The sequence below is a fragment of the Molossus molossus genome, unplaced genomic scaffold (genome assembly GCF_014108415.1).
Source record: "Molossus molossus isolate mMolMol1 unplaced genomic scaffold, mMolMol1.p scaffold_m16_p_11, whole genome shotgun sequence".
Lineage (NCBI taxonomy): Eukaryota > Metazoa > Chordata > Mammalia > Chiroptera > Molossidae > Molossus > Molossus molossus.
In genome coordinates this window covers 99,942,181-99,956,913 of record NW_023425346.1, presented here as the reverse complement: position 1 = coordinate 99,956,913, position 14,733 = coordinate 99,942,181, and the positions used below count along the sequence as shown (strand labels likewise).

The window sequence follows — 14,733 nt, the reverse complement described above, 5'->3', positions numbered from 1 at the left end:
TCTTTTACTGTCAACCCTCAAAATTTCCATATGTTTGGATTTTTAAAAATTGATATTATTGAAAACTTTTGAAATGCAACAAGTTGTTTAGAGGGTGTAGCGCCGGCATGCTACCTGCTCCTAAACAGGCCAGAATGGGAGGCGAAGCCAGGGCAAACGGGGGGCCGCCTTTCCTGAGCCGGGCTTTCGCTTTCACGGCTGTGAGCCCTTCCGTCCTTAGTGCCGCAGAGATGAAGGACTGTGTCTAGTTGCAGTTAACAAGGACTAGCAAGTACCAGATGGCTTCTGCCGTCCTCAACTGAAGCATACGGAGCACTTAGCCCCTCACTGTTTCTCAAGGTGGAATGATCACGGGTAGAGCAGGTTAAAAACCCATTCACAGACGTCTCCTCAATAACGTGTATTATTTACACGGCAGATACTCCCCTGCACTGTGGCTGTCAGAATACAAGGTGACATTTACTCTGCTCTCAGCCTCATTCCCCGCGTGGGGGCACCGAGAGCCCTGTGCTCATCTTCCGGCCAGTAAGGGGGATCCATGCCAATGGGCCACACGGAGCCCTCCTCCGCGGGCACTTGCTCTCTGGCTCTGTGATGGTCGCTCGAATAGAGGCAGAGCCAGGGAACCCTGTGAACTGGCGTGTCCCCAGCCCTGGGCCACACACGTCCTCCACCCTCTTACTCTCCCATTGAGCTCCCTCGGCGCTTCCTCTTGAGCCCATCTGACTTCTGAAATACCTTGTTTCCTTTGTCAGAGACAAGGACTGACTCTCCTGAACCAAGGGAGCCAGGGGAGCCCCAGGAGGCAGCCAGCACACCTCCGGTCAGGAAAGGTAAGGGTTGGCTTCTCCTGCAGGCATCAGGAGGGGGCTGGGGAGCTGTGTCCTGTTTCCTGATCATAGCTTGTCACGAGCACTCTGACTGCCGGCTCGCGCTCGGTGCAATCTGTTTCTGCGATTCCCTTTCACTGCCTCTTCCTTTGAGGCCTCGTGAAACGATAGGACAGCAGAAAGCATCTAGGCCATTGAAGTCTGCACCCTTGAAGCTGCCTGTCTGAGGTGACCAAGCTCTTCTACAGCCACAGCTTCATGGAGGGTTAGTCGCACCTCCTTCGACCGAAAGGTGGCTTCCCAAGAGCACCCTGCTTTCTCCGAAGACGTGGCTCTTCAGAGAAGTAGCATGTTCTCTGCTATTGCTCACCTCAGTGTGGAAGGCAGGCTGGGTGTTCACACCTCTCTCCCCACTGTCCCCAGCCAGCCCCTTGCTCGCCCACCCCCTCGTCTGGGGCTTTACCATTCTTGCGAAATATTCACGACTTCATCAGCATTGCCCCTTGACTTCCCCGGCACTCCCCAGCAGAACTCAAGGCTGACTTAGTTACTCTGTTTCAAATCTTGCCATTATCCTGGACACCTTCAAGGTACATGTGATAAGAGGTCCATCCAAAACTGATCTCACCAGTCCTTCATCTGCTAATTTCCAGTGACTTTCCCTCCACCAGCTGTTGGCCTCCCACACCCAAAGAATCCACAGGCCCTTCGCCTCTCGAACCTGGCTCAACCTCCCAATAATTAAAGAATTCTCTTTTTTACACTAAACCCTTAAAGTGTGCTCTTTCTACAGCAATCATTCAACCTCTGATTTCCCCTCCTCAGCACAATCTTTAAAAATTAATTCAAAAATACCCTTACTTTGTTTCTTCCTACAGTGTGTTCCCTCTATAGCTGTCCTTCAGCCTCACTGAGATGTCCACTGGCCTTTCCCTTTCCGATCTATCATCTGCCTTTTTTCTTTTTAATTTATTTATTTTTGTTACAGATGTTTCTCGTTTTCCCCCCACTGATTTCCCCCTTCCCTTCCCTCCCCGCCCTGTCCCCAGTTTAGTTGTCCATGTCCATTGTCCATGCATACATGCATATAAGTTCTGTGGTTTATCTTCCCCTCTACCCCCTCTTCTGGGGATAGTGAGTAGTCAGTCTGTACCCCACTTCCACGTCTCTGGGACTACCCCATTCCTCAGACTGTTGGGTTCATTATATTCCACAAATAAGTGAGATCATATGATACTTGTCTTTCTCTGTTTGGCTTATTTTGCTTAGGATGACACTTTCCAGGTCCCTCCATGTAGTCTCAAAGGATAAGAGAGCTTTCTTTCTTACAGCTGCATAGTACTCCATTGTGTACATGTACCACAGTTTTTTTAATCCATTTGTCTGCTGATGGACATTTGGGCTGTTTCCAGATCTTAGCTATTGTAAATAGCACTGCTATGAACATGGGGCTACATATATTCTTTCTGATTGGTGTTTCAGGCTTCTTAGGGTATATTCCTAGAAGTGGGATCACTGGGTCAAATGGAAGTTCAATTTTTAATTTTTTGAGGTAACACCATATTGTTTTCCATAGTGGCTGCACCACTCTGCATTCCCACCAGCAGTGTACTAGAGTCCCCTTTTCTCCATACCCTCCCCAACACTTGTTTGTATCATCTGCCTTTCTTCACCCCCTTCATACCAGCTTAGAGTCCAAGAGCCATCATTTTAGTAACCAATACTTAACCTGCCTTGACTCTCTGTCTTTTTCTAGAACTCTCTGGAAATCCATGGAGGAGACTATTCCTGTTTTCTGCACACTGCATCTGAAAGCAGTCACTGCTGGGCAGACTGCACGGATGGTGTCTTCACAATTTTAGATAACCGATCCTTCCTCCCTGCGTGACCGTTCCACTTCCTGTGATGATCCTTTCAGACCCTGAGCTCCTTATGTCAAAAGTCTGACCCTTTCTGTGCTTCCCTTTTTTGTCAAGAGATGGATTTTCCTCCTACTTCGCAGAAAGACGCCCGATGGGACTCTCCGCACTTCAGGCTACCAATGTGCCTCCTCCTTGGTTCCCTCCTCCCCAAAGCAGTCCTTCCTCCTCACCTGACAGGAGACTCAGCATCAGCCTCTCAGAAGGGTCTGCCTCCAGCCAGTGCCCACACCTGTCCCAGCTCATAAAAGAACTTTCTCTTGACCCTCATCCCACTCCACGTGCCTCCATTGCCCTCCCCTCCAGGTCACAAAGCTTCTAGAAATGCGTTACCTGGGCTCATTGTCCCCTTTTCTTCCTGTCTCTCCCTCCTTTGCCACTTTGGAATTTCTTCTCCCCCATTCATTCCCGAACCAGCATTACCTGAGATCACCAGTCACCTCCTAGCCGCTGGGGTTTGAAGACCAAATGTAAAAGCTAAAAAACGTTGACCTAGAAGCTTGGCAGATTTATGCGTGTAGCTATAAAAGATGATCTGTGTTCTTTCTGTTTAGGAAAGAAAAGAAAAAGAAGTATCTGGGACACTCCAAGAAAGAGACACCAGAAAAAAAGCCTTCCAAGGGGTAAGATGGCAGAAGAGGGGGCCAGAGGATGGTGGTGGCTCACGCGTGTAGGTCAAGGTGTGGGCGGGTGACCTTTATTCTAAATGCAAGGAGGAGCCGTTGAAGAGATCGAGTCAGTGAATGACACTATCCAGTTTTAAACTTAACAAGACAATTTGGGTGCTGTGCAAACTGAGGATAAAAACACAGTGATCTCGAGGCTTGCTCTTCAATTTCTGGCTTGAGTGGCTGGGTGAATGGCAGTGCCCATTGTCGAGAGAAGGTGCAATATATTTGAAGGGACATTTTATAATTCAGTCTTTGACCTGTCCATTTTAAGATGTGTGCCCGCCATCTACACAGTCATACCTGACACATGCTTTGCCAAGAACTGTGAAAGGGGGAGATGTTACCCCACTTGCATAGTCATGTTCTTTATATATATGACTACTGCAGAAATGCAAGTCACCTGCGTCGGGGAAATAAATTCTTGATTGATATGCTCAACTAGCTCAACAGCCAGAGTAACAAAGCAGCGTCTGTCCCCCACATGCAGACCCACACGCAGCAAAAAGAGAGCTATGGAATTTTACTATGTGAGTGGCCGATTACAGTCTATAGACGAGGAACAGAGAAGGGTGGATTTGCTGTTTATATACAGGACAAGGACAGCATCCTGGGTCCTCACCCTACTCTTTTGAAATTTAAATGTGTCCTTCAGAGAGAGCTGTAGAAACCACAGGTGTTCTTATCTTTTACTTAGAGATGGCTCCAAGTCCTGTGCCTCATCCCTTCTGACCTGTAATTACCTAAGAAGAGGGTGCACCAGGATGCTTGGTACTTTGGGACTTACCCTAGGAACTTACCTCTAGCTGTAACCATTTGGCCATGTCGGGACATGAGAAGTTTTATTTTTCTTTTGAATCAGAACAGTTAAGTAGACAAATTAGCTGTAGATCTAATCTCATGGTATGTGAAAAGTAAAGTTTCCAGGGGAAACGAAAGCAAACATTTCTTGTGTGTATTTCTGTATTTCAAGAGAGTAGGGCTGCTTGCAGAAGTACTGAGCATTCAGGGAAGTTTAACTCCCCCGCAATATACCAATCTGGCACTCAATAAAAAATCTAGTCCAAAGGTAGAAACGTAAGAGTCATCGGCAAAATAAAGGTACCCAGGTCCATGGGAGAGAGGAAGAGAACCCAGGACTTAGCTCTGCCCTGAGAAATCCCAATAGAATAGAAAACCAGCAAAACAGACGGAGGGAAGAGACCCTTGAGGAGGGTGGAGCACCAGGAGAGATCACATCAGTAAGTCAAGAGGAAATGGTTGACTACAGAGAGGGATTCAGATACATTCAAAGAAGACCTTGGGTTTGGCCGCAGGTGTCACTGAAAAACAGTGTTCATGGTAATGGAGGCAGACGCTGGCTGCAGTGGTTGGATAGCGAACAGGGAAGAGAACATATGCAGACAGCTGTGGCTGTAAGGGGCTGGGGTGGGGCCTGGAGCAACAGGTAGCCAAGGGCCTGGAGTGCCTTTTCCCTGACTTAGGTTCCTCTTAGCATGTCTCCAGTGTCCCAAATCACAGGGCTGGGGCCCTTTTAAGACATTTCATAGAAGTAATTTCGTTCTGTGCCTTTTCCCCAAAGGTAAGTGGTCTTCCTGGGCCTGGAGAAAAGACAAACTGCTCTCTCCATCTCAGCCTGTTGTGTGTATTCCCTGTGGGCCTTCTCGATGTGATGTAAACTACTCAGGGTACTAACCCCCACTCCCTGAGCCCCGTCAATCACTCTCGCTTCAGTCCCCACCTCGATGCTGATGACTCCCAAATCCACGTTTTCAACACAACATAAAGCCGACTGCTCACTGGCCGTCCTGTCTGCAGGTCTCCCGCAGACACTCCAGTCTAAACGCTTCTGAAACGGAATTCTTCTTCTTCACCTAAACCCTAGTCTTCTAGGTATCATCAGACCTTTATCCAGCAAATAGGCCGTGAGCACGAATTCTGTGAATATCTGTTCTGAGAGCTGATGGTCTAGTTTCTTTAAAAGCAGGAAATTAAGCCAAGAGAAAGAAGGAAGAACGTTCCTGGGGCTTCCATCCTGGTTGGGGGAGAGAAAGAACATGAGCCAGAAAGCAGTAAACGAGATCATTTCCGACAGTGATGACAGCAAGGAAGCAAAGGAAGGACAGGGTCACACGTGATTTGCAGCTTGGGGTGGAGGTCACACACGCTGGACAGTCCAAGCAGAGAGACTCGCAGTGTGAAGGAGCTGAGGCTGAGAGGAAAGGTCGGTGTTGCTGGGTGATGAGGAAGAAGGGAGAAGGTGGCACAAGGTGAGAAGGTAGAGCAGAGCCAGAGCATGTGGCCCCCACAGGCCTTGGGAGGAATTTGGGGTTTGTTTAACTTGAAATGAGTTCCCCAGTTGCCAAGCCAAAACGTAAGTCATCCTTGACTACCTGATGATCTACCTCAGCATACTGACCAGTTCTGTGGATTCTATCTCCTCTTTCCTACACTGAACTCTGACGGTCGCATTCCCGTGCGTATGACTCATCCACGACCTCCCACTGCTCTCATCATCATGCTCACAGTTCTCCATGTGATGGTCAGTGCGCTCTCCAGTCCAGCTCTTCCCCTCCCCTCCACCTCCGTCTCGTCCCACTCAGACCAGCCAACCATGCTAACTCTCATTGCTCCCATTTCGTTTCCTTCCCCTTGGACCCTTGGCACATGCAGCTCACTTTGATGCTAAATTTCGACCCTACACTGCTTCCCATAAATGGCTGTCTGTGTCCTGTTCGCCACTGGTGTTGGCTTCAATGTCCACTCCAAGAAGGTGTCCTCTGACCCTAAATTAGTTCCATTGGCCCCATTGCATGTTCCTCTAGAGCCCAGCACTGGCCCTTTGGGAAGATCCCACATCTCTATTGTAATTACTTATGTAATGTATCTCATCTAAGCTAGATGAAAATCTCCAGGCACAAATAAGGCATTAATTATGGCTTAAATTTTTAAAAAATGAAAGAAACCATATTTCCTGTATCCCATAATTCGGAGAACAATCTGGCGAAGGATCATTTGTGAGTTTATTATTGCTCTACGCGGAGTCACAGATCCCATCAGCGGCATATGATTCTGATGTAAAGGAAGAGTTATTGGAGGGAAATCTCACAGCAGAGAAGCAGAACCTGCACGAGCCTTCTTGCTATTCCTTGTTCAGAGCAGGCATGGATGGTCGGCACGCCCCGGGTCCAGCATCCCGGCACGGAGGCATCCACTCCCTTAGTGCTCTAAAGGCACACAGGACTGGGGCAGGAACGCTTTGTGACTATGCAGCAGCTAAGGGTCCCCAGTCAGAGTGACCTTGTTAGAAACGGGAGCCTCTGGGGCTGGGGTCAGCCTGTTCTGTTTGGGTAACTCTGACCTGCTGAGACTTCCCTCTGCTCAGCTACCAAAAAAAGCAGGAGATGCCAGGCCCTCCCACATTTGTCTTTTCTCCTACTGCATTTAGATGAAAAAAATATTTTTTAAATTTTTTCTTTATTGTTTTTTTACAAAGAGGAAGGGAGAGGGAGAGAGATCTAGAAACATCGATGAGAGAGAACATTGATTGGCTGCCTCCTGCATGCCCCTACTGGGGATTTGGCCCACAACCTGGGCATGTGCCCTGACCCAGAATCAGACTGGCGACCTCTTGGTGCCTGGGTCGATGCTCACCCACTGAGCCACACCAGCCAGGCTAGATGAAAAATTTACAGGGATGTTTCTAAGAGTCACGTAATTTTACATTTAATTAGTCACCTTTATTGAAAATACTAAAAACACCTGAAAAGACATCCAAAATTTAGAGAAGTAAAGAACACAGACAGTCATACTGAAAATATACATCCCACATTCTTGTATGCAAAAAAAAAAAAAAGTAGTATTCTCTATTTGCGGTAACAGTTCTCATTTCTCTGAAACCCTCCCTTTGTGATAGAGGAAAAACACGCAGCTTGCCAGTTAAAGGCGACTTTCAGGCTCTTTCAGGTTGCCCGTATCTTGGGTAAATGCTCAGTAACTGCCATGCCTGAGCTCTCTGCAGGTCTGCCTGGGTACCTCCTCTCCAATTTTTAGCCTCTCCTGCTTTCTCCGTAAGGGTCACTTGGATCTTAAAAAAAAAGTTAATGCGTCCATCTGCCAGCAGAGGGCGAGGTTGTGCCACGAGTGCATTCCCTGGGGTTTCCATGGAGCTACCCTTGCTCCACTGGGCATGGTCATCCAACAGGAATGAGCTTCTCAAGTCCACAGCCAGTGAACATTGTGAGCTCTTCTCAACAATGAAGCCGACTGTCCCCGCACACAGATACCCCTTCCCCCACCCCATCTCTCCCTGGGGAACCTGGGGAGGTGGCCTTAGAGGCCCCTCCACTGCTGAAACAAATCACCAGGCCATGTTTTACTCATATGTGGCCACTTCTTGGGGGCAGCTGTAATTCATTCAGGCAGAGGAACCAGAAAATAAGTCCCACTGCTCTGGGAGTCCCCCAAATGTCTCTGGTTGATTTCAATAGTTTGTACAAAGAGTAAGGCCAGATTGTGAATTGGGGGCGGGGAGCTAAGGTGCACACAAGGAAAAAAAATACATAATTACAGAGAAGCAGCAGGAGAAAAGTGAGGCACAGGGGTGCAGAGATCTCAAAGTTTGGGGGCTGGAGGCATGAAAAGGAAGGTCACTAAGGGGGGGATGAGGAGGACCACTGGGGACCCTAATAGAAACTACTCATAAATCACTATTTGGTCCAGGACCCACCTTACCTGGGCACAGAATTCAAAAGAAGCTCCAAGTGGCGGATCAGGCAACTCAAAAGAAGGACAAAACCAGGAACACAACGGTGGTGACAGGGGCCCAAACGTCTGGACCCGAGGGTAAGGCTGGGGACAGAATCTGCCATGTGAGGCTCAGGGTGGGAGGGCCTCTCGTGCAGCAGGCTCGGGGTTGGTGGACATGAGAAGTGAGCGTGAGAAGGGGGAGCAGTGCAGGGAAGGGTGATGAGGTGCGCCCGGAGCAACGGAGAGGACACAAATACCTGTTACATCTGAGGAGTTTCTGTCACAGAAACAGCTGCGATCACAGGGTACAGCTGACCCCTGCTGGGACCTACGCAGCAGCTCTTGAACAGTTTGGTCTCAAGTCTCCATTACACTCTCAAAAATTATGTAGATTCTTTGTATCTCTTTATATGTACCTGATCAGAAATTAAAACTGATCATTTAAAAATACCTATATGTTCATTCCCTTAAAAGTAACAATAATAAACCAATTACTTGTTCACATACGCAAAGTAATTTTATGGAAAATAGATATATTTTCCAAAGGAAATTAGTGAGAATAATGGCAGGATTTTACTTATTTGCAAATCTCTTTTAAGTCTGGCTTATTCATAAACAGCTGGATTCTTTTATTGCATTTGATACGTTGCTTTGGTTGAAATGTAGGAAGAAAATGCAGCCTCACACAGACGTGTAGTTGCACAAGTGGGAGACATCTGTGGAGAGCCATCTTTGGCACTAACACTCAACAAGGGGTCGTTTCTTCAAGGTTCACTGAAATGTCGAATCTGAAACCCTATCAATGAACTTTTCATACTCTGTTGCAATAAAATACACAATGCGATCTTGCATTTTGAATGAATCTTTTCATGCAAGATTTATTAATATTATGCTCATTTGAAACATATTAATCACTGAATTTTACAGTGAGTTGCATCTCAAACAATCACACAAGTATTTTTCTTGGGATAACCATGGAAATTCAAGGCACAGCAAACAGCTTTAGACGTACTCTCCAGTGTTTTGCCAAGACTTCTAAAAGGCTGTGTACTCAAGGCCAGACATTTAATAAAGTTAATAATTTTTACTAGTTCATCAAGAAAACTCTTAAATAAAATTGGCTTTTGTTTTGTTTTATTTTATTTTATTTTATTTTATTTTATTTTATTTTATTTTATTTTATTTTATGGTGAGTGGCGGTGAAGAGTCCATAACCGCTCTCAAGGTCAGGGGACACTGCTTTGATCTGTGCTAAGGGACCAGCGGCTTTGTACCTCCATGTTTACAAAGGTCTACATAGTGATAAAGGCAAAGAACACCTTATTATGAAAACGGTTTTGACCTCAGAGTCTCCTGAAAAGTTTTCCAAGACCCCCCCGAGGGTCCCAAGCTCACTTTGCGCCTCTGGTCCAGGGGTTCAGATGCTGCTCTCCCACTGGACGTCTCCATTAGCGGAGGACTCACTACTGCCCCCAGTGGGAGAGGCCAGCGTGGGTGAGCCGGGGCACCATGGAGGCTCCAGCAAGACATGCAACCTCCAGCCTTCAGCTCCAGGCGTGCAAGGCCCTCCTGGGTCTCTGTGAGATTCACGAAACTTTCTAGGGTGCCTTTACTGAGAGCTGAAGGGAATGTCATTTCTTCCCTTTTCAGAGGTCAGTGATGACTCTTCAGAAGTGAGTGAAGCGAAGAGTCCCCGGGAGCCACCCAGCACACCACCAAGAATGACTCAAGGTACAGATGAGGGATTGCGAGTCTCAGAGGGACGTCCGAGGAGCCCAGGTTCAGTACTGTTTTGCTCTAAGCTGGATTTTCTCAGCCCTTTTTCCATTATCACTGCCCTAGGGAGCTCACTGGCTTTTTTTTATTTTTTATTTTATTTTTTTACTAATCATGAACAACCCCCATGATATTTTAATATCATAAAAATAGTATATGTTGATTTATGGACTATATATTTATTTGTATATATTTATTTGTGCCTTATGCATAAAAAGAGTAAGATTTCCCCCCAGGACTCAACATCACCACTGCTGAGAATTCATGCCCTAAGCATATTCTTGGTACCTTATTAGAAGTACCCAAGCCATAGATCAAGTTTTTTTCCTGGGGCCCCAATATCCATGTTTTTTACATGACTTTTCCGATAAAATTGGGAAGAGAACATCTCATCATAAACACAAACGTAATAGTGTAACTGGACAAACATTCTTCTATTTGTTGGTGATTTGGATCATTACGGCACCAGTCAGTACATCTCCCACATTGACTCTCAAACAACAGTTTTCTAATCACTGTTAGGAAGAATGTGTTAAATTGGATCACCTTTGAAATAAATGCTCATTTTAACAGTTTCTCCTCCATTGCACTGACTTCTATGGTAACATTTCTAATTTTCTTATGGATAAAATCTATTTATTTTCGCAGCCAGCCTTGGAGAGGTTGGAGTAGTTTGTTCTGTCTTGGCGGTGAGAACACTGTAAACGATGAATGGGTTTCGGATGAGTCTGTGGGTAAAGGTGAGCGGGTACAGGACTAGCACCTGGAGCCGCGATTCTCCATCCGAAAGGAAGGGACAGAAACAACCCTGTCAAAGCTTTGCCCACTCAGCACTGTCTGAAACACAAAGCTGATTTATTGAACAATCACTTTGTTGTTACTTTCTAGATGCCCTGGATCATGGAAGGAGACTGTCTCTGGGGAAATCTCCCCGAGAAAAGCGTAAGTGTGCAGAGCCCGGTGCTCTCTGTCAGGGTGGATTTCACGTCACTCTTACTGGTTGTTAGAACCTCAGGCTACAAAAGCAATCAAGCCAGAAAGATGTGTGCTTATTTATTTATTTTTTTTTTTTCAGCATAAAAAATGTTCTCTACTTCCCAGCAGCTACAAGGATTTGCTTGCTGTGACAACAAACCACCCCACCCCCAACCCCCCAGCCCCCACCCCCCAAAAAATAACGCTAAACTAAGAGAGCTTCTTCTGCTCTCTTGTGTGGAGGTAGGTGGCCAGCGAGCTTCATACACCATCAGAGCCCAGGCTCGCCCTCGCCTGTGGTCTCGCCGGACTCAGTGTGTGGCATCCCCTTCTTGGGGGTCCAGCCAATAGGTCTGCATTCCAGCCAAAGTGAAAGGGCGGGAGAACCTAGTCCTTCTGTTACCTGTTCATTACCTGTTCATTGCCAGGACTAGGTACCTGGCTACCCCTGGCTGCAAAGAAGGCTGGGAAATGTCCTTTTATTCGGAAGGACAGTATTCAGCTCAGCAACATCAGGGGCTTGAGAGTGAGAGGAAAAGGAGACCAGAGAGAGGAGCAAGCAGCACAGCTGCCGGCGCGCTGTGTGCAGGTGTTCCTTGCCTGGCCACTATTCCCGATTGTCTTCCCTGGCCCAGACAGCTGCCTTTCCCAGCCCCTGAGACAGAACACCCCCACACAGAGGGCAGCTGCCCCGGTGCCCAGGTCCTGCAGAGGACTCCGTGTGACCCAGAAATACACGGTCCAGCTAAGCCACTGAGATGTGGTTTTGTATGCACTATAGCATAGCCTGTCCTGCCCCATCTGATAAAATGTTCCTACTGAATTCTGCAAGCAGTACAGAAAGTTGTCAATCAGGAAGTGAAGTCGATTTAATCTGCTTCCCCCACCATATTTATATACCTTACAAACGTGCATACATTTATCATATATATTACATATATACTCATACTATATAGTTTATTCTATAAACACTTGTTTCATTGGGAATTTAATACACATACCTTCATGTCAGTGTTATCTGTTTTCCTTTCTGTTAGCTGCATAGCTCATTATTGTATGATTAACAATTTAAGTAATCATCTACTGATGAACAGTTAGGCTATTTCCAATTTCGTTGAAATTTCTAAATGTGAGATTACTTGGTTTGAGTCTTCTTATCTTAAATTTCGTATATGTCATCAAATTGTTCTGCAGAAAATGAAATTGCTTACATTCACTTTAACAATACATGAGTGTGTCTGGCCAGTGTGGCTCAGTGGTTGAGCATCGACCCATGCACCAAGAGGTCGCCGGTTCAATTCCTGGTCAGGGCACATGCCCAGGTTGTGGACCAAATCCCCAGTGGGGACCATGCAGGAGGCAGCCAGTTGCTGTTCTCTCTCATCAATGTGTCTATCTCTCTCTCCCTCTCACTTCCTCTCTCTAAAAAAAAAAAAAAAATACATGAGTGCTCATTAACTAGATCCCTACGTACCTGGATAAAATCTTTTAAAGGGTGGGGTATCCTTAAAACCAAGCAGTGTATTTTTTATTATTAGTGGTCTAAAGATAATTTTAAAATCAATTTATTATTTACATTTCTACTTTAAGAATTTCCAATTTATGGTCTTGGCCCATTTTGTGTGTGTGCTATTCATCTTTATTTTATTTATTAAGGCTATTAACCCTCTATATTTTACCAGATTGCTTTTTTTTTTCCTATTTTTTGTTTTAATACTATGGGGATGTTTTTTGAAGTGTGGACATTTTTAATTTTTCAAATGGTCAAATCTATCTATCTTTTACCTTTATGATTTCGGGCCTTGAATTTTGGCTAAGAAATCTTTTATATCTATAGCTTATCATAAACTCTCTATGTATTTTCTTCTTGAAAAACCTGGTTATAAATTATTTTAGAAAATGGTCTAACTTATATATTAAGAATCTATATCTTTGTTCCTTCTTTATTGAACCTTTTTCATTTTCAAGTAAAATAGAGTATTGTCTTCACATAGATCTCATAGTTTTCTGCTTCCCCAAGGTGATGGGACGACAGAAACAAATTGATTTATAAAATATTGCCATCTCAAGCTTGTAGATCAATATTTATAGCCATCGGAGATTTTTTTTTTCTATTTTAGAAAAAATGAGAAAAAAATGTAGCTGGTCAAGTTCAAAAACCAGACAGAAAACAAGGCTCTCGAAAGGTAAGTAAGAAGAGTGACGTCATCACTCACTGCTGTTCACGAGCGTCCTCGCTTGGATGGCAAGCGTGGCCCCCTCTCCAGCCACATGGCCACCTGGGTCTCACTGGGCCAGTCCCCTCCCCGTCTCCGAGGCCACCCCGTCAAGGGATTCCTCACAAAGTGAGAACCCAGACACCCTGTTGGTCCCAAAGCCTTCTTTTCTTACCATTGGGAAGGAATGGGATAGAGGTGGCCAAGAGGCGTCAGACACTTTGAGATGAGGACTGAGTTTAGGGTAAGCTCGGCGCCAGGGAGAATAGACAAGCAAATCCGAACGTGGGGGCAGGATCCGGACTGCCGCTATCAGGCAGGAGTTGGACTTGCAGCCACGAGCATTCCAACCACCCGGAGACTCTTCCCTCCTTATTGAGCGCCTAGCACGAAACTCGTGTTACTTTCGTAGAGGAGATAAAAAGTCATGAACCTGTTTTTCTGGCTCCTCTGTTCTCTCTCTTGTCTCCATCCCCCTATTCCCCTTCTCCCTGCATTCTCACCCCCTCTCGCTCCCTTGTCTCCTTCCCCTTTCCCTTTTCTGTAGCTCAAGGCGTGCCAGTGGGCGAGGAGTGTCTTGGATTCCCTACCTTATGGGGGCCTGGGAGCCCTGTGAGTGTATCTCATCTCAGCTCCCAAACATGCAGCATCCCGTGAGCTCCCCTGCTTTGGACACACCCCATTTTTCTGCTTGTTTCCAACACCCCTCAATCTTGGGGGTGAGGACATTCAGACCTCCTTGCATGCCCTCCTCCAACCCTTGTCTCTTCTCCAGCTCCCCACCCCAGTGCCTCCCCAGGCTGGAGGAAACGGACTCTGTCAAATGCCGGGGTATCTGTTACCAGTGACTTCTCTGAAAACTTGACACTCAGACCTCAGCTTTCTTCTTGGTACATAAAGATGGAACTTAGACATCCCCTTTGTTCTCATCAAAGTCTGTGTTTCAAAATGTGTAATGTCTCTAAAATGGTCTCAGCTGACTTCTCGGTTCTAGCCAGCATCTGCCCTCTCCCTGAAACTTATTGATTTAATAATTAGGGAACCCTGGGACATTGAGATTTATAGGGATGAAAAATACACAATTCTAGTATTTTCAAAAATATGCTGCCCTTGTATATTCAACAAAGATGAATTGAGTGGAGGCGGGTGCCAGGCATGTGTCCTAGGTCCTGGGAACTCATCAGGGAGCAAAGCGGATGTGGGTGTTGCATTCTTACTGATACGTATGCAATTAACAGGAAGAGGAGCGTAAGGGGCAGAGGACTGGAGGGCGTACTGTGAGAAAGGAGAGTATTTATAGAGAAATGGTGAGATAAAAGTGAGGCACAGGGATGCAGGATTTCCTGGCAGCGGAGACAGTATGAAAAGGAAGGTCACTAAGAGGGGAAAGAGGAAAACCACTGGGGACCCCAATGAAAACTACTCATAAATCACTGTTTGGCCCAGGAACTGCCTCATCTGGGCACAGAGCGCAAGAGAAGACCCAAGTGGTGGATCAGGCAACTCAAAAGAAGGACAACTCAACCAGGAACACAGTGGTGGTGACAAGGGCCCAAAAGGCAAGGATTGAATGTGCCCAAAAGTCTAGACCTAGAGGTAA

General features: G+C 46.2%; 1 protein-coding gene across 7 annotated transcripts in view; it reads left to right on the top strand.

Moving 5' to 3' along the window:
• Positions 1-14,733, top strand: part of SP110 (SP110 nuclear body protein) — a 45,566-nt gene that overhangs the window by 16,081 nt on the left and 14,752 nt on the right. For 5 of the 7 annotated variants that reach the window (XR_004958659.1, XM_036254208.1, XM_036254204.1 and 2 more), the window contains 7 exons: positions 756-833; positions 3,304-3,372; positions 8,140-8,262; positions 9,817-9,945; positions 10,831-10,884; positions 13,038-13,103; positions 14,580-14,729. Coding sequence is in view for 6 of the 7 variants with exons in the window: in XM_036254208.1 (XP_036110101.1) it covers positions 756-833; positions 3,304-3,372; positions 8,140-8,262; positions 9,817-9,945; positions 10,831-10,884; positions 13,038-13,103; positions 14,580-14,729 (669 nt within the window). In the remaining variant the exon portion in view is untranslated. The remainder of the gene's footprint in view (positions 1-755; positions 834-3,303; positions 3,373-8,139; positions 8,263-9,816; positions 9,946-10,830; positions 10,885-13,037; positions 13,104-14,579; positions 14,730-14,733) is intronic. The other 2 variants (XM_036254205.1, XM_036254206.1) reach the window with 2 other exon arrangements.